The sequence below is a fragment of the Dromaius novaehollandiae genome, chromosome 14 (genome assembly GCF_036370855.1).
Source record: "Dromaius novaehollandiae isolate bDroNov1 chromosome 14, bDroNov1.hap1, whole genome shotgun sequence".
NCBI classification, from domain to species: Eukaryota; Metazoa; Chordata; class Aves; order Casuariiformes; family Dromaiidae; genus Dromaius; species Dromaius novaehollandiae.
Window position 1 is genome coordinate 5450486 of NC_088111.1, and position 21426 is coordinate 5471911.

The 21426-nt window shown below is 38.1% G+C and overlaps 1 protein-coding gene across 2 annotated transcripts in view; it reads left to right on the top strand.

The window, feature by feature from the left end:
- Nucleotides 1-21426, top strand: part of IQCE (IQ motif containing E) — a 28755-nt gene extending 7329 nt beyond the window's left edge. Inside the window, exons 11-23 of one of the 2 annotated variants that reach the window (XM_064520173.1) lie at nucleotides 152-201; nucleotides 3007-3164; nucleotides 3654-3709; nucleotides 4031-4239; nucleotides 5067-5171; nucleotides 5981-6083; nucleotides 8316-8411; nucleotides 10151-10174; nucleotides 11312-11425; nucleotides 12528-12658; nucleotides 13170-13303; nucleotides 14748-14858; nucleotides 17806-21426. In XM_064520173.1, coding sequence (XP_064376243.1) covers nucleotides 152-201; nucleotides 3007-3164; nucleotides 3654-3709; nucleotides 4031-4239; nucleotides 5067-5171; nucleotides 5981-6083; nucleotides 8316-8411; nucleotides 10151-10174; nucleotides 11312-11425; nucleotides 12528-12658; nucleotides 13170-13303; nucleotides 14748-14858; nucleotides 17806-17936 — 1422 coding nt within the window. In that variant the 3' untranslated portion in view covers nucleotides 17937-21426. The remainder of the gene's footprint in view (nucleotides 1-151; nucleotides 202-3006; nucleotides 3165-3653; nucleotides 3710-4030; nucleotides 4240-5066; nucleotides 5172-5980; nucleotides 6084-8315; nucleotides 8412-10150; nucleotides 10175-11311; nucleotides 11426-12527; nucleotides 12659-13169; nucleotides 13304-14747; nucleotides 14859-17805) is intronic. The other variant, XM_064520174.1, reaches the window with a different exon arrangement.

Below are 21426 nucleotides of genomic sequence, written 5' to 3' on the forward strand. Positions count from 1 at the left end.
GTAGCCTAGTTTTTAGTGATGCCATCATTGCCTCTACTACTACCCAAAAAGTCTTGTTCTAGTTTTTACCTACCAGACAGATGTGCTGCTTTAGCAATATCATCTTCCTACAGCTAGTTCCTTAATGTAATCTGTGTTTCGTACTTCACAGGTTCATCGTCTCCAAGTCCTCCTGGCAAAATCTGAGACTATGAGGAAAAAGTATGTTTAATTTTTTTGAGGCAAATGCTTGTGTATATGTGTTTGGTATATTGTTCATATACTACTTTAACTGATGGAAAGCAATGGAAAGCAACTACATAGAAACAGTTTATCTTGTCATTTATATTGCTGGATTTGCTTTTTAGTACTGCCATGGTTGGCTTCACAGCCTGGGCATATGTCTTAGTCACATTATTTTTCTCGTTGATAGATAACTGTAACTTGCTCTGGAAAAGAAGACTAGAACTATCTAAAAATTCCCCCAAATCTCTGAAACGTTATCTCTGTTAAGTAAACATCTATTTTAGCCAAAAATTGAACCTCTTCTGATATCACCGTTGATTGAAAAAAACTCTTTAGGTGTTTGGTATTCCACGTAAGTTAGTTCTGCACCATGTTCAGGTTGTGTGCTGCGAAGAAGGTATTCTGGAGTAAAAATTGTTTTCTCGTGGTGCAGAGAAACAGATCCACTGCTCACAGTAGCTTTTGTGAGATATCCGTATGTGGCGCTAGTAAGACACCATCAGAAAAGTGTCTAGTAGTCCTTGTCTCTAATGTGCAGCTGTACAGATGGGGATGAGGACAAACATGCTGTGAGAGACGCTCTAGAAAAGAAATAAAAATCAAAGCACAAAGGCAAGATAAAATTACAGTAAGAGAGCAAAGTAAGAGCATCTGTGCAAGGGAATGTTAATCCAGCTGAGAAGAGGATAGTAGTGTCTTGGTAGGATAGTAAGATTTGATATCGTAGCACTTCAAAATTTGCATGCCCTCCTAGCATTGTTTGAAGTACAGGGAACTATTTTTAATTTTGATTTGGATACTGCATATACATATTTATATGTGAAGCTGTAGTAAAGCTGTAGTGACCAAGTTTAGTTTTTAATTATTTTTTAATTTAATTTTGGATGTAATTATTTAGATTGATAGAAACACCTGAGAACTCTTTATGGGTCATTATATATACTGCTTGTGTTTCCCTAATCTCTTGTCTCTTGTGGATTAAAACTGGGATTTGTTTTGTCAGTGTTTTAAAATTTTTTCATCTCTTGGCTCAGGCATGCGGTGACTAGCCTCTCAAGGCTGAAAGCCATCACACTTAATTTAGTTACAGGTGAAAATGAGTCATCGGGTCTCTTCCTTGTCCTCATTTATTCACAGCTTCAAAAAGCAATGGTCAAGGCAGTCTCTCTTGATTATATGACTGTCAGTCTCTTCTTGAGAGGTCGAGCACTAGAATAACAAGTGATGTTGAAGGTCAGGCCTGTGACACATAACAAGAGTTGTAGGAGTGCACTTCTTTCGTGATAACCTGTCTACATTATTTCTAGCTGAAGTGAATGACATTTAGCTCCTCTTTATCTGTGTTACACTGAAATATGATTATTTGTATGTGAAGCTGTAGTGTCCAATTGTTGTTTAAAAACAAAGCAACCTTTCAAGCCCTCAAAATAGTCTGTTCCACTTTACCTACCATGCCACAATTGTTTCATTTAGTTTTGGACCAGCCTAAAATAATGGCAGTGAGTGATGCAGTTATGATTTGTATCACTTCTGTCACTTTCTGTTCTTTTTTTTTTCCCCTCCCTCCTGTCTGGGACAGCTTTATGCATAGTCATCTGTGATATCTGCACAGATTTATCTGTTTGTTTTGATGACTTCATTTCTCTTTAATTTCCAAGAGGTAGATTAGACCCGTTTTTTCATTCTGATAAGCTAATTGTAGGCTGTCTCCCTCTTTACCTTGTAATTGCTCCAGTGAATGGGATGTAAGATTCCTTCACAACCTGTTCTGTGATGGTCATTAGGAATGCCATGTGTCCAAAGGTAGGTCCATTAGTTAGTTTAGACCTTTCTCCCTAGAGGGAGGGTTTAAGAACTTTCTCATAGCAATGAAGAACAAGTATTTCATCTCACTAGGAATCTGTTTTGTGAACAGACTTTACAACTTTGAACATATGGAAGCTGAGATTTCTTCCTCCTTTTATTAGAAAATTAAAAAGGCAAAATCATAGTAGTATATTTAAAGCAGTTTTAATGCTTTGCAGGCTTTGCCTTTTCTGGTGCCTGTCATTCCCACCACATCAATGCTAACTGTGTTCTCCAAATCTGTTTCAAATCTCTCATTGACTGAAATATATCTTAAGCAAAGAAAGAAATTTCTCTGGGATTTTCTTTCACAGGAATGGTTTCTTCTACATTTGAGTAGCATTCACAGTTATCTGAAAAAACTTTTCTTTGCTGGTTTTGAGAATTATTCCTTTGTGTGTATCCTTTTCTGTCACAGTCTCAGTCTGCTTGTTAAGTGAAAGAGAGCAATTCAGAGCACATAAGTTTTCTGTCCTGAACGGGATTTTGGAAGAGTGTCTCCATTGCTTGAAGAGAAGTGTTGTTTAGTCTGTGGCCCGTAGATCACTGATAAAGCATTATAAAGTTGGTTAACAAAACAATTAAAAAAACAAATAAATAAAATTCGTACAAGCATTCTTGTTTACGCATTAGGGAAACAAATGGAGCAGAGGAGGAAATTAAAGTAATAAATTACCTGTCAAAATTTAACCTCTTCTTAAGTTGACATAAATTAGAACAATTGTGATGGTGTTGAGCAAGATGGTCTTTGAATGTTTTTTCCCAGAAGGACAGATAATTCTTCAAATCAAGTGTTGAGAAATGCTGTGAGGGAGGGAGAAGAGGCAGTTAACTTAGCCAGCTGACTTCAATAGTCGGGCTACTCCATTCTTTCTGATATTTCTTGTTTGTTCTCTGCTTTTAAGTTAACTTTCTGTTCTTGGCCCCTTTTCCAAGTACAGAGGGCAGAGATACCCAAAAACGACTAAAGGCCCTGAATGCTGCTGTCCTGAGATTATCCAGGAACATCAAGGAATTGCAGGATGAGAATCGGAGACTGAAAGAAGATCTAGACCAAGTACTGAGCAGTTGTCCTGCTTCCAATAAAACAAAAAGTATGTGCTGAAAAGTTGGTGAACATGGGGTAGGGATTTTGATACATTTGAAAGATGTGTTTGAGAAATGATGGGCAGGACCTTACGATAGTAGAAGCAAGGGAATTGGGACAAAGACTGAGATTCAGAAGGGGCTAAGATTGGAACGAAGAGTTTCTTATAAGAGTAGATCTCGGATTTGTGGGGATGCTATTCCAGTCAGGCCTCGGCTCCATTTATTTGGACTCGAGGATTTAAGGTTTCACTGCAAAGCTGTTTTTCAGCTGTCAAAAACTGATCAGTGTAATTGGTTTGTACTGAATTCTGAAAAATCTTGTGTAGGAAGTTAGATATTTCAAGACCATTCTTATTTTTTCATTGCTGCATCTTTGAAGTTGTGGTTCAGTGGCCTTTAGGTGGTCTTGCTGTTTGGACAGAAGTTTCAAAAAACAAGAAAAATGTTGACTCAGTGATTTAGTTTCATGTTTAAACCTTTGTTACTGTGTTTAGATTATAGTGAGTGGAGCAAACAGAGGCTGGTGAGACGAATTTCAGAACTGGAAAAAGTGAGTGATCAAAATCACGTGGCCATCTTAACCTTCTTAGAGCAGAAAATATAGAACCACTGGCTTGTGCTCGTGGCATGTAATCCTTCCATACGTCAGGTTTTGGCATTCTGGCTTTTATATGTAAAGTGTTATCTGTGCTATGCTGCCCTCCCCACCTTTTTTCCCCACATACTTGTTACATACAGATGCAGGTTTTAGGATTAATTTCCATTTAATCTTGTTTTCTCTTGGCCCAAATGAAATCATTTTAAGCTAGCTTTAAGTTTGCTTTTCTTGTCTTTTCCACTTTGCTTTTCTGTGTAAATTTCTTCTCTTTAGAAAGTAGATGCCATGCAGAACACCAGGTTATCATCAGCGGATAGTGAGACATCACAGTTACTTGCTGTGTCATCTTCACCTTCTGTAGACCTGGGTCATTCAGCCTCTCAACAGCTGGACCCTGGTGAGGAATGTCAGCACCTTCGAGGACTAGTGAAGAAACTGAACAATGATAGGAGAGCACTTCAAAATCTCCTAGTCAGTAAAGAGTAAGTGCAGGTCTTGTTTGAGATCTTGTCCTTTCCTAGATGTGAAATATTTCTTATTGCTGTATGAAACTATGTAATAAGTTCTTCACGTTATCAGCAAAAAGATGAAGTTTGAGGGTACATTCAATTCTTTTCTTTCAAAAGCTTTTACTAGTCCTATCAGCTTCATACTACTCCTGTCAGCTTTGTAAAATGATAAAGAAAAGAGGCAAGTGAGAGGATGGAAAATGAGAATTTCCATGTGTTTCTAAAATGCATTTCCACAGCATGTTTTTTTGCCAACCACACTTAGAAGCCATTAAGTGTTGTATAGCACTTTATGCAGCACTTCTTACAGGTGTTTTGCTGTAAAATTTTTTTCTTGTTTTTTCAACACAAGCTTTGTCCTAATCTGCCACTTTCTCCATTGAAGCCTGCCTGCTGCCATCTGAGGTACTATAACTTCTTTTCTCCTCAGTAAGCAATTTATTTGCAATTTATTTTACTTGGACTAGTTCTGTGTGTCAGTGCACAGGGGCAGGCAGGTTAATCTGACCATGAGCAGAGATGTGCACACAACTGTGTGTGGTTAATAAGATGCTCTGCCTCCTGTGCCGACCCACCTCTGAACAAAAATACATAGCAAGAGCATGCAAAAAGCAAGCATACCTTGTTTCTGAACAAGGTAGGTTTGCATTTTGTTTTGTTTAAAAGGAGAAATTAAACATTCAGTAACCTTCCAAATTTGAACAAGCCCATTTTATTTAGAAGTTTAAACAAAAAATAACTACTCTTGTTTGAAATATGAATGCCGTAAGTATTGCTTAGGTTTCCTTATTGCTGTATAGATCAGAGATCAAGCAGTTACTGCAGGCTAAGGCTGAAGCAGATCTGGAGCTTCAGAAGTTACAGGATAAGAAGAAAGAAAAGAATAAAGAAGAGCAGACACTAAGGTATTGTCTTCTGCATAGTAGTTTCTTTTAAAATCAAAAAAAGTGCCTGTTAAATTACAGTTCTCCTCTGAAGTGGCTCAGAATCTGTAGGAAGTCATCTGAACTGCGGGCAGCTGAAGCAGTTTTGCTTAAATGATAATGATAGTGAAGAAGTGAGTTACTAGGAATTCCAAAAAGAGTGTTTAGAGGAGTTGGATGACTGAAAAGTGTGGTAGAAAAACAAGAGGATTGGATTATAATAAAAACAAATAAATTAAGGTATTTGGAAAAAACAAAGCTGCCATGTTGGACTCGGAGACTTTTTTTACCCCTTTATGAAGAAAAACTGTATTATTTTAACCTTATCTTAGCCTTTGCTTCTAGACACCTGTCAATACGTCATTCCATTCGCTATGTGTGTTCAGTATGACTCTTGGTAATAATCCAATGCAATCATGGCAAAAAAAGAGAAAAAGTAATTTCATTATTTCTTTGTAAGACAGGACTTTGCTGCAGTTTCATATTTGTCAGTCATCAGTTCAGATCTAGATGCATTATTAATAGTATCAAGGGTAGCATTCTAACCTTGGGCCTTTTTTTTATTTTTTGCATAAGGCTGTGCTATCACATCTTGAAAATTGATGTTCCATGTCTGTTGCTATCTGATATATGTATCATGGTATCCTGAGCATGGTTTCCTGCTTTGGCCTTAAAACAAAACAAAACAAAAACAAAACCCCAACCTTGTGACTATATGTTCAATATATTCAAACCAGTAACAACAAAAATTTCTAACTCTATGTATTTTTGCCTTATTCTCTTCTCCATAGAGAGGAAATCCAGAACCCTACACAGAAAGTAGGGCAATCGGAGCCAAAATTTGAGGAAGACAACAGACAAGAGGCAGATGATAAAATGGAAAAGCTTAATAAGGTACAGGCACAGCTATTTTTTTTCCCTTGCATCTAACTAATATCTTGCAAATAGAGCTGATGAAGTCTGTATAGCTGCTAGATGCTGCTAGATATGTCTTTTTTATCCCCTTTGAATTTAAATTTTTATAGAGTTGAGCTATTCATAACATCTTTCTAGATTTTCTGTTATCTAATAAATATAATCAAGTTTATAGGGCAGCCATTCTTCCTGTGCCCGCTTAAATGGGGCCTTGCTAATCAACTGCTTATTTTCATGAAATATGAAGAAACTTGATATCATTGCAACCTTCCATCCCTCTCTCAAATGTAGTTGTAACTGGCCAGTGAAGATGAACAGGGACTGACAGACATGCTTTTAGATGCAGTGTGGTCAGGTTAGTCTCATTTCATTAGAAACTAGATGAAAAGTATTACTGGGGATTTTGACCACTTTGTACTTAAAAATAAATAGACTCTGAAATATGGATAATACTGAAATGTGAATAAAACTCCACTGGTTTAAGAAGTTGCTGTTTCTTGACATACTGTGCAGTTTTATGAGAACTGGGTTTAGATTTTGCGTTATTGGCTGATGGATGCTAGGTGATGTTTTGAATACCAAATAACTCGAGTTTTAAAAAACAGCCAATAAACAGCCCATTTTTCCTCAGCAGACTATATATATTCTTGGCCAGTAAACATCCATTTATTGAAATGCTCCCATTATTTGTAATTATCACTAAGTTCCTACCAATTTTTCATTTTAATAGTGGGTTGTCATTTTTAATATGATGTGATCCATTTGCTAAACTTAAGCCTGTAACTCAGCATTTTAAAGGTTATAAATAAATCCTTTTCACAGAACCAAGAGTCTTTTTCAGACTGTATAAAATCTCTTGTTCTCCTACTAATAATTTTACACCAACACGTTAAATTAGTCTTTTAAAGATACGGTTATAACTTCTATTTGGCAAGTGAGATGAGACGATTAGTTTTGTGACTATAAACAGGCAGATTTTTCTGAGCATTTTGGTTTTATTAAATACTGACATTATGTATTAAATATTTCAAACCACACTAAGCCTTCACGTGTTATAATAGTGACTGTTCTGTGTTGTTTTGCCATGTAATTGTATGGTCAGGAATTTGGCAAGAGGTTTTATGCATTCACGCAGTGATGTGGTAGGCCTGTGTGAACTGCAGTGAGGGGGGAGGGGGTGTCCGTAGCCATCATAGATATGTTTTGTAAGCCTAAGTTAAGAGAATCTGCAAAAAATTAATTTGGTGGGCACAGCTGAACATGTCTAATAATTGCCAGCTTGGTCTTTTCACTGTAACTTCTGTTAAAGTGCACAGTTGGGTACTCTGGTTCAGGCATTTTGCCTGGTTATAGATTAAGAGCTACTTGGATGGTTTCCCTAGCGAAGTCTCTCTCCAGCTCCTTTGTGATTCAGAAGCTGACTAATGTTTTAAGATTATCACTTGAGAGTTCTTCAGTATTTTTATAGGAAGTAGTTGTGAGACTGATGTGAATTCAGCCTTAAATTTTAGATGACTGTATATTTTGGATGTCATTACTAGGAATCAAAAGGATCAGATGGCCAGAGGTGGAATGTGCAACCCCAACTCAGGAGAAATAACCAGAAGAAAATCTTGTTTTGTTCTTGGTCGCTCTCTCTTTTTTCCTCCAAGTAACTAGTTTGTTCAAGATAGAAGAATTATGCCAATTTATACAAAGCTCTCAGTCTCCTTACTGTCACATGATGGCCAACTCATCAATGAGCTAAGCAGTTTTTTAGGGGCCACAGCTGCCAGGATGAGATGTAAGAAAACACCCAGGCTAATTAATATTAGTCTTTGGCAGGGAAAGATTGCAAAATCAGGTATCCTGACATTAGTTGTCAGTCTGTCAATAACATACAAACCATTTCTTATCAACAAAGCAAGTAGGTTCCACTCCTGTTGTTTTAGAAAAATTGAAGTTTGCATAAATGAAAACCTGCCAGTTCCCATGCTCTGTTAAAATGGGAGCAGGAATGATTTTTTTACTGTAAGAGTCATCTAGATGATGAGTTTGAACACAGCAGTATTCAGAATTAAAATTTTCTTCTTCAACTTCCTTCTACCTTTTAGGCAAAATGAGCATTTAACAACTTTCTGGTGTTGATTTCTCTGAGTCAGCTGTAACTTGCCTACCTCATATAATTCAAACTTGTCTTCAGTGTACTAAATTAAGGGTTCTCCTTCTCAGTCTTCCCTGGTCTGCATGCTTAAAGGCAAAGAAGATCACAGGAGAGAGCAAGCAGCCAAACTCATCCAGAGACAGTGGAAGATGTACAGAAACAAGGTGAGATTCTTCTAGTAGGAAGAGGTAAGGATATCCTCTTCCAATCTTGCTGTCATTTCAGAATCTAGGAAGCACCTTCCTGTCCCCTTACCACCACCTCCTCTTCCATCACTTTTTTCAAATTCTCACTGCTCCTTCCTTTGCCTTTGCTCCCTCGGACTCTGTCGCTTGCTGCTGTGAGATGGCCATTTGCTGAATGTGAGAATCTGGATGAGCAGAGAGCCTATGGAGGCAGCGGCAGTGCTGAAGCAGCGCTGCTTTTGTTACCTCCTTGGAGCCTCTTCTCATGGAGTTCCTGCCCGCTGCACCTTGGCAACAGTGCTAGCGCTGGAGCAGAGCTCATGCTAATTATCCCAGTGTGTTGCTGATGTGTCCAGGCCTTTAACATGCCACATCAGAGAAGACTCATGATCTCTCTCTGTCTCTCTTTCTGTCTGTCTCTCTCTCTCTGAAAACTGATTTCTTGTGGCACTGATGCAAGCTTTCATGATAATTGTTTGACTTTTCCTGGATACTCTGTGAAGGACAGACTACTCAGTGGTTTTAGCCTGTACTGGGGAAAGTTTTTTATCTTTCCAATTGAGGGTAAAGGTTAATGACACAATAGCTAGAGCTAGCTAGAGTAAGGGGTACTGAGTCCTGAAGTTGCTGATTTTTTCCTTTTATTTTAGTTTTTTATTAAATAAAGTATTAATCAAACATTGTCCACTTTCAATTGAGATCGCTTTTAAAATCAAATGCGGAAGTGTTGTAATTTCAGTAAAAATGGAACTTTTTCTTCAGTTTGGGAATGGTACTGTTCTAATTTTTGGGAGTTGCAGTTCAGATAACACCCTTTCATCTGGGCTGAGTTTCTCACATAACATACAGTAAACATCCAGCTGCCACAGTGCTAACTTCCATGCAGAGAGAGATGTCTGAAAGGAGATGCAATGTGACCCAGAATGCTAACAAAGAGGGGGGAAAAACAGGTATTATGCACCTACACACCTCTTTTTATGAGTTACCAGGATAGCATTTCAGAACTCAAACATTGTTTTCTTTTCTCTAATTGTAGCAAGCTTTTAGACGATGGCAAAATTTGTTAGAAAATGGAAAATAATAAAATGCTTGAAATAAGGAGAAATTAAGTTCTTCTGAAAAGTCATATAAAATATTTTCCTGGAACTTTAAGATCAGAAATTTGCAAATATATGTAATGTATCTAGGCTTCTGCCAGGTCAGATGATACTATACCTAAGCATGTGTCTAAAATGACTGACTTTGGTGACTAAGTATTACTGAGAAGTTCAGTTCGGTGCTGCTTTAACCTTTTCACAAATCCACAGCAATACAGGAAGTTTTGTGGTCTGAGGTGTAGTCTAATAGGAGAAAATGATCTAGGACAAAGCATTACCATTAAATATTGTTTTATTAGCAAACAACATGGTGTTGCATTTTTCCCATGTATAAGACATAGGACATGAGGAAGGGCATGTTATTACTTCTTACAAACTGAAGAGAAAACAACTATCTACAGATCTTATTTCAGAAAGCTACTTTTAAGGATGAAAAGCTTTTCTTTCTTAAGTTTGGAGTTGGAGTTTTCAGGGGAAGGTGGGACAGGTGTTCTATTTTCTGTGTGTTTTAATTGATTGATCTTTTATTATTTGTGAGAAAAAAATGAAACCGTTTTGGGAAATCGTTATTACATAAAACATGTATATATCTGACGTTAACTCAGACATTTTCCATTTCAGAAACAAGAAATTGCTCTGGATGAGGTGAGTGTATTTATGACACCCAACAGAATAGTAAATCAGATTTAATTTACATCAAAGCATAAGCAAATAGCTTTTTATTTTTAAAGAGGTTTTGTTATGAGATGAACTGTTGCACCAAGAGCATGTTAGCTGGTCAAATTGGCTCATAATCTCATAATCTAATCAATGTGACATCCTGGTTTTGTCTGATAATTTGTCTAAACGTTCACCTTTTGGTTTCAACTTTTCTATGCTTGATTCCTTCTGAAGGGTGAATGCTTCTGAAAAAGTGGAACGAAATTTGATACAGAGAGACAGGAAGGTGTTTCTGTGTTAGATAATTCTAATAATGCTTTCAGTTTCTCTGTGATGCGTCTTTCCTTCAGAAAGATTTAAAGTAGGAATTTGAAGCCTCTGCTAAGGTGAAACATCTTTGAGTATTTTGGAGAAACTGGATTTTAATTTGACAGACTGGTCACTTTTTGATAAATATTTTGCATACAATTTTTGATTAGGCTGTTTTTCAAATAGCACAACATAATATCTTACATTTATTTCTTCTAGAACATTAGAAATCCAGTTTCAGAAATTAGAAGGAATTCTAGCAATGTGACCCAAACATGCTGTTTTACATCCAGATGCTTTTTGTTGATTAGAATAGAGTAAAATCTCTCAGCAGAGAGGAAAGACTTCTGCTCAGCATAACCACCACAATGTCTGCCAGACTTGGCTTGATTTCTGGTCATAACGCAGCATCACAAAGGCTGCTGGGTAGCCGGAATCTAAGATGGGAATAGGAGCACATTGCTATATCTGTGAAATATAGGCTACTGCTGGCAGCTAGAACTTAATTGCATTTGACAGGATCAGTCACGTGCAACTTCCCAGATTAAATTTAAACCATGGAGTTGTATGTCTATGGGCTTCTTTTTTTTCCCTCAGAGACTGGAGATCTTCTGGATTGTGGCAGAATACCTGTTAAGTAGTTAGGGGTGCTTCTTAGATGTAAAAAACCAATGTCAAGACCTCAAATAGTTCCCACTGAGCAGGGAAAACAGTTATTTTCTCCATAATACCTCTTCCCTCTGGGCTCTTGTTTTAATTTGTAGCTGCCACCTTCCAAGGGAGCTAACATCTATTTCTTTCTTTCTGTGCTAGACGATTGCTGTGCTTCAGGCAGCTTTCAGAGGACATCTAGCTCGGCTGAAACTGTTACTGAGTAACAGGATGCATGATGCAGAATCTCAAAACATGCATAGCTGTGGAAACAAGGTAATTGTTGGGGCAGATGTGTATCCAGGTATAATCTGTCTCAGTGTCTTCCAATTATTTTTACCTTACTGTGTAAAGTAGTATACTTCCAGGCCTTATTCTTTGAATCAAGCAGTGTTTTTGTTTTAATGCACTGGTTGGCAGTGCCATTGTAATTCCAGAAGGATATTAAACTCATTCCCTAGCCCTCCTTTCCACTGCCTTTACTTAGCAGTTTTCCTTAGAAGTAAAGCTATAATTTCCCTGCAGTGTAGACTGTAACTAAGTCTCATCTTTTTTCTGGGCAGGGGGTGGGTGGGGGGGTGGGGTGTCATGTCTCCCATGAGCTTAACAAAATAACCCTTTAACTCCTTAATATGGGGTGCCGTTGAAAGCTATACTTGCATCTAAGTGTTCAGTGAATCATTGTAGTAATAGTCAAACCTTCATCACTGAACTTTAGAAATAAGAATTTAGAAATCATCTTTGGCTTGAAAAGTAAAGGAATCTTTTATGTGGCATGCTCTGCCAAAGGCTTGCAGTGTCTTCAGTTACATCACACTTTCCCCAGATTGCTCAGCTCCGAACGTGAAAAATTTTCCTTACCAACTAAACATTTAGTTTCTGTAAATCATTTGCCAACTTATTTGAACATCCTTTAGACCTTGAGCAGACTGAAATTAATTTGTAATTCTCCATCCAGGTTGTCCATCTGGTTGCACTTTACATGCACTTTTATGTCAGTAAACTGGTCCAGTTTATTAGGCCTGTATACTCCTGCTTGATACAAGCAGAGAACATATCCTTTGTAGAGGCTGCCTTACCTCCTATGGCTTTAGAAAGTTTCCTTTCCAGAAAATAAATGAGCTTTCCTTGCAGCTGTCTACTCTTTCATTAATTGAATACAGATGCTTCAAAGCTTATATGATGATAACATTCACATCACTGCTGAGTTAGGGCTGTAGAACCTTAAAGATGTAAATATTTGCTCTACTGCCAGTTGATACCATTTCCACAATCAGGAGTAAAATTGTCAAAGGTTTTGTCAGGCTTCTGTACTAGAAGTACTATGTACTAGAAGACCTATGAAAGGTCAGTTTTCTTTGATCTGATTGCTCTGTAGAACTCCTGCATGTCTCCTGGGTCAAACTCTTTGAGCTTGTCTTCTGACTGCAAGGAGGAAGAGGAGATTGTGACATTCATCCAGTCCATTTTCAGGGCTCACTTAGCACGTAAAGGACTGCTTGAGGACAGGTAAGTCAGGAATAGGTCTTTCTGGAAAATGCAGTAGCAGAGTTGTTTTTATTTTAGTAAAATAACTACTCTTTAAAAAAAATCAGTTGCTGTGAAATTCATTGCTATTATAATAGCTTCACGTAAGTGAATCTAAAGAACTGTTATGTAAAAGTTAAGGGTTATGGGAAGGAAGAACAGGGAACAGCTAGAATAGAACCTTGCGTGCAGCCCAGTGGCTTAGCTCAGCAAGAGCACAGTAATTTGCCTATTTCTTAGGTCTATGGTAACTCTTATCTTAAAAATTACTTCTGTCATTTACTGCTCTGAAAGTCTTAAATACTGAGTCTTAAGAAAGTCTTAAAACTGCCATGGTTACAAGGAGAGTCACATAGTAACCTCACTTCAGCATCTGAGTTCACTTCTGCAGGTGATAAGCTTTTACCTCTTTGAGACTAGCAACACAAGCAACTTTTCTGCATACGCTCTGAAGGCAGACTGTGATTCCTGTTTTGTGCCTCAGGCTATGTAGTTTGTCTTTTTGCAGGCCCTCTGTCTTCAGCGCAACAAGTGAGAAAGCAGATTTTGCTATTAACATTAGGGAGAAGAAACCAATCTCACCAGCACTCAAGAAACGTTCTTCAATCTTCATATCCCCTCTTCCTGGTAATCTCATTTCCCTCTGTGTTCAAAAGTATGTGGGCTTTGAGTGGGTGCCCACAGAATTTTTGAAGAGAATATCTGCATGTGCAGGCACATGTGCACACACACACTTTTACACTCTTCGTGTGTATATTGTTTTAATTTGATGACATATTGCTTACATTGGAAAGTGCAGTCCCTTAATAAAAAATAGAAGCCTTGACAGTATCAGTACCAGCTTCCTCACAGTGCTTTGCTTGCTTGTCACAGCTGTGGTTTGGAAGCTCGCTCTCTCTGGGGTGAATGGTAGTTATCCAAGGAACACGGTGTTCCCCTGTGTGGCCTCTCTACTTCCTCTTCAGCCTTCCCCTTGCTCTGTAGCTGTCGTATGGTACTTCCCACTGTGTTTTGGGCCCTAAGCTGTAGACAAGTTGAGAGCATTTTCATCTTCCTAAGTTAGTTTCTTAAGGGGAGAGGGATCTGGTAAAAAGAACCGTCCTAGTCAGCCATTTGTATTTAGTCATGTGGTCTTCAGTTACTGCAGTAAGGGGGAAAAATGAGATCTTGGATAACCTTGCCAGCTAGTACTGCTATACTACAAACTGGGAAAATGTCTTTTTTTTTTAATGGCTTGTATGCAGCTTGGTTTCCTTCTTGAATTCTGCCTTGCCACCCATCTGAAGATAGAGTTAAATCCAAGGACGCTTTAGAGGAAATGTTAAAAGTACTGAGTAGAAAAGGCAAAACAATGATGTGGATAAGACAGCCGTAGACATGCAGCTTCCAAGGAGTTAAAAATAAACAGGAAATGGCTTGTTCCATCCAAAGCAGGATATTTTATGCTTTTATGGACAACTTGGAGAAAAAAAGAGCAGTTTTGAGGATGACCTGAGAAGCACTGCCTTGTTTTTGTCAGTGAAAACCTGAAAGTCCCTGCAGACTTGCTCAGAAACAGAGCATGCTGTAAGCAGCCTAGGCTGTTCCTCTAGAATATGAGATGGGGAATCAGCCAAATCTGCCTGGGTTGTGAATACAGAGGCTACCCTTCAGTGAAAGAAAATGCATGTAGAAAGCTCTATTGTATTCCATACTCAGGAGCTTGTTTTACTTTTTGGTGAAGGAGTAGAGACAGTACTTTTTTCTGAAGATGTTTTAGTTTTGAGTGATTTTAGTTACATCTAGTGAAGGTATCCAGAAAAGAAACCCCTGCAGCATCCTGTTTTGCCTAAGCTTAACTGCAGTAGTCATTGTTGGTACTCTCAGGCTAAACCCAGAGTAGATGAATTGTGAAATTCTGCCCAAAGAGAAAGAATCATAAAGAAAAATGCCTTGTGCCTCTGAAGAAGTACTTACAAGACCCAAAGAAGGATGTAAGATGAAGCTTGTCTGGTAAATGCAATACTTTCACTACTAGTGGAGCACTGTCACTGTTTAGCCTTGAAGTTTCCAAAGCTAACTTTTGTTGCAGATGATGAAGACAGTAAAGTGATGAGTGAAGAAGTTTTGGAAGAATTCATACCAGAAGGGACAGAGAAGAGACCACAAGAACTCAACCTTTCTTCCTTGAAGTCTTCTTTTGGTAAATATCAAAAAGGAGAGATTGGGAGCAAAGAGGGTTATATTTATTGCTGTTAATATGGGAGAAGTTTTCAAAATTTGGGAAGACGATAGAACTTAGCTTTTGAAGAAGCATACTGGATGTGTGTTTCTGTAACTGCGTGAGTGCCTAAAAGCACTGGTTTTGGGGCCTAGTCCAAACTAGCTCTGTGAACTATTACTCTCAGTGCTTTTGGATGGTTTAACTAAACTTTCCCAGAAGACATATCAGAAATACCTACTAAAGGAAGCAGAACATTCTAGCATAAATACCACCTCTGTGAAGAAATATGACTCCTTTGCAACTTGGTTGGTTGTAACAGGGTTTTTTTGCCATTTGAATCCATTTGGCTTGAACATGTTAAAGGTAACTAAAAGTCCCACATCTGTCATTCCTAGCTCATGATCAATGTAAAAATCCTTTAGCAAAGTTGGCTTTTGGAGTAATGTACTACACTGGTCATCCTGCAGCTTGGAAAGTACATTAAGCAAGGAGCTTGTTAAACAGCTGAGTGATTTAAAGCAATCAAATTCCTTTAGCTTTAAGTCATGCAGCTGTTGAACAAGCTATTGCTCCTCTCTGAGAAGACTTACCTCCCAGAGAAGAAGAAGAAAAATTGAGAATACCTGTGGTGGAAAGAGGAATAGATAAGTAACAGGCCATACACTGTTCTTTGACACTGGGATAAAGGGGAAAATGGAAGGCACCGGACATGCCAGGGGTCTCATGATGAAATGTTCCTGACCCAGAGAAAATCTCATAGTTCAAGAGCAACTGGAATGAGGAATAAAGAATGGGGACTGCAACAAGCACTGAATTAGAAAAAAGGTTGACAGACAGAGCACTTGTGGATGGAACGGAGGAATGCAAGGAGGCTGTTATACAGGCAATGAGCTCAACCCACAGAAGCAGAGACATGACTTTTTAGTTCAGTGAAATTTGAGGGGGGGGGGGGGGGAATCTGGGCCATGCCCACAAGTATCTTCTCTGCCTCAATCAGCAAACATATATAACAGGTTTTCAGAAGGGTTTATGAGCCAGTAGTACCAGCAATAAGGATGAGTAAAGAGAGCTTCCAGAAGCAGACACAATAACCAGAAGAAGCAACTCCAACAGTAAACAGGTATCATATGTGAAATAGCTTAATATTGACCAAATTGCTCTGAACATCATACCCTGCTGCTGATGTCTGAGATTTTCTTGTCCTCATCTTCAGTTTAATATACTTCAGAGTGACAACTTTGTCTTTGTGAAGAGGTCAGCACACAGATTAGAGTTGAGGGCTATATGTAAATTCATTATGATCTCAGAGAAGCCTCAGATTAAGTTAACAGTTGTATCTAGAGAGTGGACAGTAATATGTAGAAAGAAATGCTGCTCTTATTCAAGATTGATATGCAGATACAGGACACATGCTTCCTCTCTGCCACTCCTCTGACAGAAAGAAACTAAAAGCTAAATTGCACAGACTGCATTGTTATTATATGTTCAGCTTTCTGGGAAGCAGCAAAAAGGGCTTTACTAGTCTCTAAGAAGTGTATAATAGTCTTCAAAACTGTTCTAGAAGTACAGGTTTTGATGACAGGCAAAGCAGTATTGAATGCTATATGTCTCTTGCTAGATTTTTTTTAAACACAGAGGCATCTAACCTGATGAAAACAGTATATTAAAAGGCCACAATGCTGAACCAGGATTATATGCATTTAATTTAGGAAATATATAAGGCTCTTTAAAACACACTTTCATGTTTACAATTCCTCTCAAAATAATGCCAAAAGGATAATGAAACTAGATGACTTATTGCAAAATCTATTTTCATTGAAAGTTTAAGATCATTACAAGATCTAGAGGTCACAGCGCAAGTTTGGCCTTGGAATGAATGAAGCAAGAGTTTGTTCAACAGCTGCATGACTTAAAGCTAAAGGAATCTGATAGCTTTAAATCACTCAGCTGTTTAGCAAGCTCCCCTTGCTTAATGTACTTTCCAAGCTGCAGAATGACCAGTGTAGTGCATTACTCCAAAAGCCAATTTTGCTAGACAGCTATTAATACCTCCTAGCATAACAGTATCCTCCACCAAGAGGAGAACTGGTACCTGGAGCTGAAAAATATGTATTAATAGCTGTCGTCATTTAGGTCATAGATCTCTTACAGAGGGAATTAAAGCTGCTGGTTCTGCTCATCAGATGCTAGGGGTCTTGTATGTGCCAGTTCGGTCCCTCTGATTTTTCAGTTTTTACTGGAATTGTTAGGGCTCCACCTGCTCATGTCCTAAGCATTTCTTCAGATGTTGGATTAATGACATGCATAGAAGTATCATTAAATTGAGTGTAGAACCATGCATCCAAAAAATAGCAAAGAAGCAAAAAAATGGGGGGGGGGGGGAGAAAAAAATGACAATACATGTTGTCATAATTTTTTTTTCTTGTTAAGTGTGGTAGTATAGCATGCGAATAATATTTCTGGTATTTCATAGGTGTAAGAAGGAAGGACATTATCACCGAAAGCTTCCATCTTTTTTCTCATTGTTTTCCCATTTCTCTATCCATGTCTGACCGAAGTTCTCATCATGACCTTTCCACCTAGCTTAAGCATGCTTGGGTCATTTTTTCCTTTTCTGGCTTTCTAATAAATATTTATTTTTATGACCCAAGATGGCTTCAGTATCAAATTGCTTTACTTCGTGGTGTGTAACCACTTGCAAAGCTTTAAAGACAAATCACGCGTGGTCGGTATGTTAACACTTGCTATGCCCTTTCATTAAAGGGGAAAGGGAATAGTTACATGCAGGAAAAGATAGATCAAAGTTATGAATAAGTGTAGGTAATTCTGGAAACTTAATGGTCCAGAGAATATTACGGTTCCCGCCAGGGCTTGTTTTTGTCAGTGTCGTTTATTGATGCTGTTGTTTCCTTTGCGATTATTTCAGCCAGGTCCTCTCAGAAGCAGCCACGGCCCACACTCTCTCCGTCTGTGGATGAAGCTCACTCGGATGATTCGGATGATATTGTTGTTGTCTCTCCACTGCTGCAGATGAAGAAAAACTATACCCACTTTTAAGTTTTGGTAATGGGCTCTCATGGCTGTCACGATTTTGAATTATTTGATTCACAAACAAAAATATTTCTGCCAAGACAAAGCATGTCAAGCATGGAAAAAAAGGGGGGGGGTATTAGCTTATGGTTGTCATTATTTCAGCTATAAGTAAATCATTCTGTTTGATGTGTCATCTCTGCAGACTATATGGCTAAAACCCACTGACTGACTGCTACCATTATCCTTATGGTACGCAGAAGGAGTTTAGATTTAAAAAAAATTAGAACAAAACATTTTAATGTTTTGTCTTGCAAGGAGGATTATAAATTCAATTGCCAAATTTAAATGAAAACAATAAAACCTTAAGCTATTTCATGTCAAACAAAGTAATTTTGTTTCAGATCAATTAAAATACTTTATTTAATTGGAAAGCGAAAAATAACTTGGCTCTGATTTTCAGCTCATGTATGTGAAGGGGAATAGCTTGTATTTGCTACAAAGTCCTCTCTTTTTAAAGATGTTGTTATGTCATATTTTAATACATACTTTTGGGGTTTTATACTAAATATTTACAGTCTGTGCAGACCATATTAAGGCTTTTAGAAAGCCACTTCTGTTGTAGGGCTATTCTAGGCCTATTGTATCTGCAGGGTTTTCTTTATTTATTGCTTTTTCCAAGTGCGTTTGCTATAATTTGTATGGTACTATTTTGTAGTTGAAATATCTGATCACGTAATCTGTTTTTTGTATTTGTCAGAGAAGGTGCGTAATAGCAGGAGTGCTCTGTGAAGGGATGGCCTTGTGACTGCTTTTTCTGCTTACATATCACAAATATAAGTGGATTATGCAGGGTCATCTCCAACATATGAAAACATTTGACGTAGGAGATATGTTGCTTTGTGCCCTGTTTTAGCGTACATCACTTGACTGAAACTTTTACGTAGCTAGATTGCTCATACGCTGAGGGGTTTTAACTCTAACGTTGCTTTGCTATTGTTTCTCTTCTCTCAGTGCTACCTTTGCAGGTGCACCCATCAGCTATACTGCAAGTGCACAGCAAGTCCAGTCACAGGATGGGAGAGGGTTCACAGTGCCCAGCCATATTCTCTCCCTAGATGAAACTATGAGGCTTGTCTGCTGGAAAGCACTGGCACTACTGCTATATTCTGAGGGATGTAGATTGGGATGAGCATGGTAGACAAAACCCAGTCCACACAGTTTGATGGTTTAGGTACAGAAGATGGTAGGTTGCCTTATAATAGACCTTGAAGCTACCTCCAGAAACAACACTAACTGACAATGTTATTAGCAGACTCCATGGAGAAAACAAAGACAGAAAGGGCTGTGGAGAACATGCTCAGAGTAGTCTTTCCAGATCTGGTGTGCACATTGTACTCTTCTTCACTGGAAAGAGGACCCTACAGCCCAGACTATCATGTCAACATCCTTCCTAAGGATTAAAATGCTTTTTAAAAGGTGAACCAGATGAATTATGTGATATTTGCTGGAAGGAGAATTTAATTTTACAAACACACAGTGAAGGTTGATGGAGATTCTAATGGTTTCTTTGTCATCAAGAAGTACTAAAGTCTCTTGTAAACAGCAAGCACAATTTTAAATATAAGATTTTTATCACCTTTCCCTCCTCCTTTTTTAAATTAAAAATCTTTCACCACTGTTTTGCAGAATACTAATAAGTCAGAGCTGTCTCAGTTCTTTGATTCCAATGAAGCACTATCTGAGGCTTATCATAGTTCATGCCAGTACTTGCAGCCAAAGAGGAAACTGGATGGCTGCTGCACAATGCAGCTGATTTCATTTAATCCCATCAGTGGAAATGCTGCCTGTGCTATTTCCAAAGGCAGTTTTGGGAGCTCTCCATACCAAAGCAGCCTGAAGAATGTCATTTACACTCTCGTTGAGTAAGTTTTTCCTGCTGTTACTTCAGTCACGTGGCTGTCATCTGCAAAAGGATAAAAAATATATGTAAAATAAAAGAATAAAAGGGAAAAAATCCTCTTGGCAGAAGCTGAGAGCTGTTTCCCTCTTTTTCTGAAAGTCACATTGTGAAAAAGAGTCACTTTGCTAAATAGAAGTAGAGCTATATTGAGTCGCTTATGTATAATATTTCATGTCTGTAACCGTGGCTCTGTCATGGATACCTCCAGAGAGAGTAACTAAAGCGTAGGACTTAAACGTTAAGGGGAGAGTAGTGTGTACTGTGTGCCAGGACCAAGACTAGTACAAAATACCTACGTAGCTGTTATCATACAGGGAAATACTTGGATGGCAAATACAATGAAGACAACATTCTTTTACTTTACTGTGCTGTAGTAAAGAAGTATTGTGAAAGTATTAGGAAGTAGAAGCAGAGTAGAAAGGCTTCCGTTTTAACTGAGCATATTGCTAGCAGGAATACTGTCAATAGACAAGTTCCAAGATAGGGAGGGAAGAGCATCTTGGTAAGACCCAAAGTCACAGAGTAAAATCAGGGTGAAAGGGAGCAAATGTCTGCTGGAACGAATTAAAATCTGTCTGGAACTTCCTAAATTCAAGCCTGCTGACAGCCACCAAAAATCGGATGTTCACTTGAGTGGACTGCAGGCTCATAATATTAGTTTGGAAGCTAACTATATGATCACTGTGTATCAAAAGTTTGGTGTGATGCAGTAGAAGAGAAGCCTTCACAGTATTAGTAGCCTTTAATGTTGTTTCTTCGTATACTTTAATGGAATATGTTGAAAGGAATACTGATTGACACTGTAGGTTTCACTCTGTGGTTGTGTATCTGAAAACAAGTACCTGTAAATCTGGGAAGAGATGTGGAACAGCGAAGGAAGAAAAATATAATTTCAGAGTAAATGGCACCTTTCCTTCCCTCGACTCAACAGGGACCAAGGACAATAAAAATCTGTGTGGCTCAGACCTGTCAAGATAGGCCCTATACAAATACATTCAGTTTCTGAAAAACATGTCTTCTGCAGAAAGCACTGATAACCTTGTGGGGGCGTCAAGGTCTTGAATTAAAATTAAACCCCATTGTAACCTACCTAATCTAATAGCGTACTTTCCCATTCTGCTGGTATGCAAGTTCTGCATGGGATAATGTTGCCTACTTAAAACCTTTTGGAATTCACAGTAGTGTTTAGGTGGTGATCGCATGTGAATATAGAAATCTGACTTTCATGAAACACCATTCCTGATGATCTCTTTTTATCCTTAAGTGCCTATGCCTGTAAATATTGACTGTGGCATCCAAATCTGGTAAACCTACTGTTTTTTACGTAGGCATAAAAATAATCCATACACAAGCAACTTTTAAGATAGTTGAAATGCAAAAGTATTAATCTTGGCACATGAGAAAGAGCCATTAATTTTTATGATCATTTTAATATTTAGGACTGTGCAAATCTTGTATGTAATTTATTTTTGGATCTTTTAACAGTTAAAAGAATTGTGATGTATTTTCTCCCAATTGCTGAACTTTCAAATAAAGTTAAAGTTTGTAACTTAA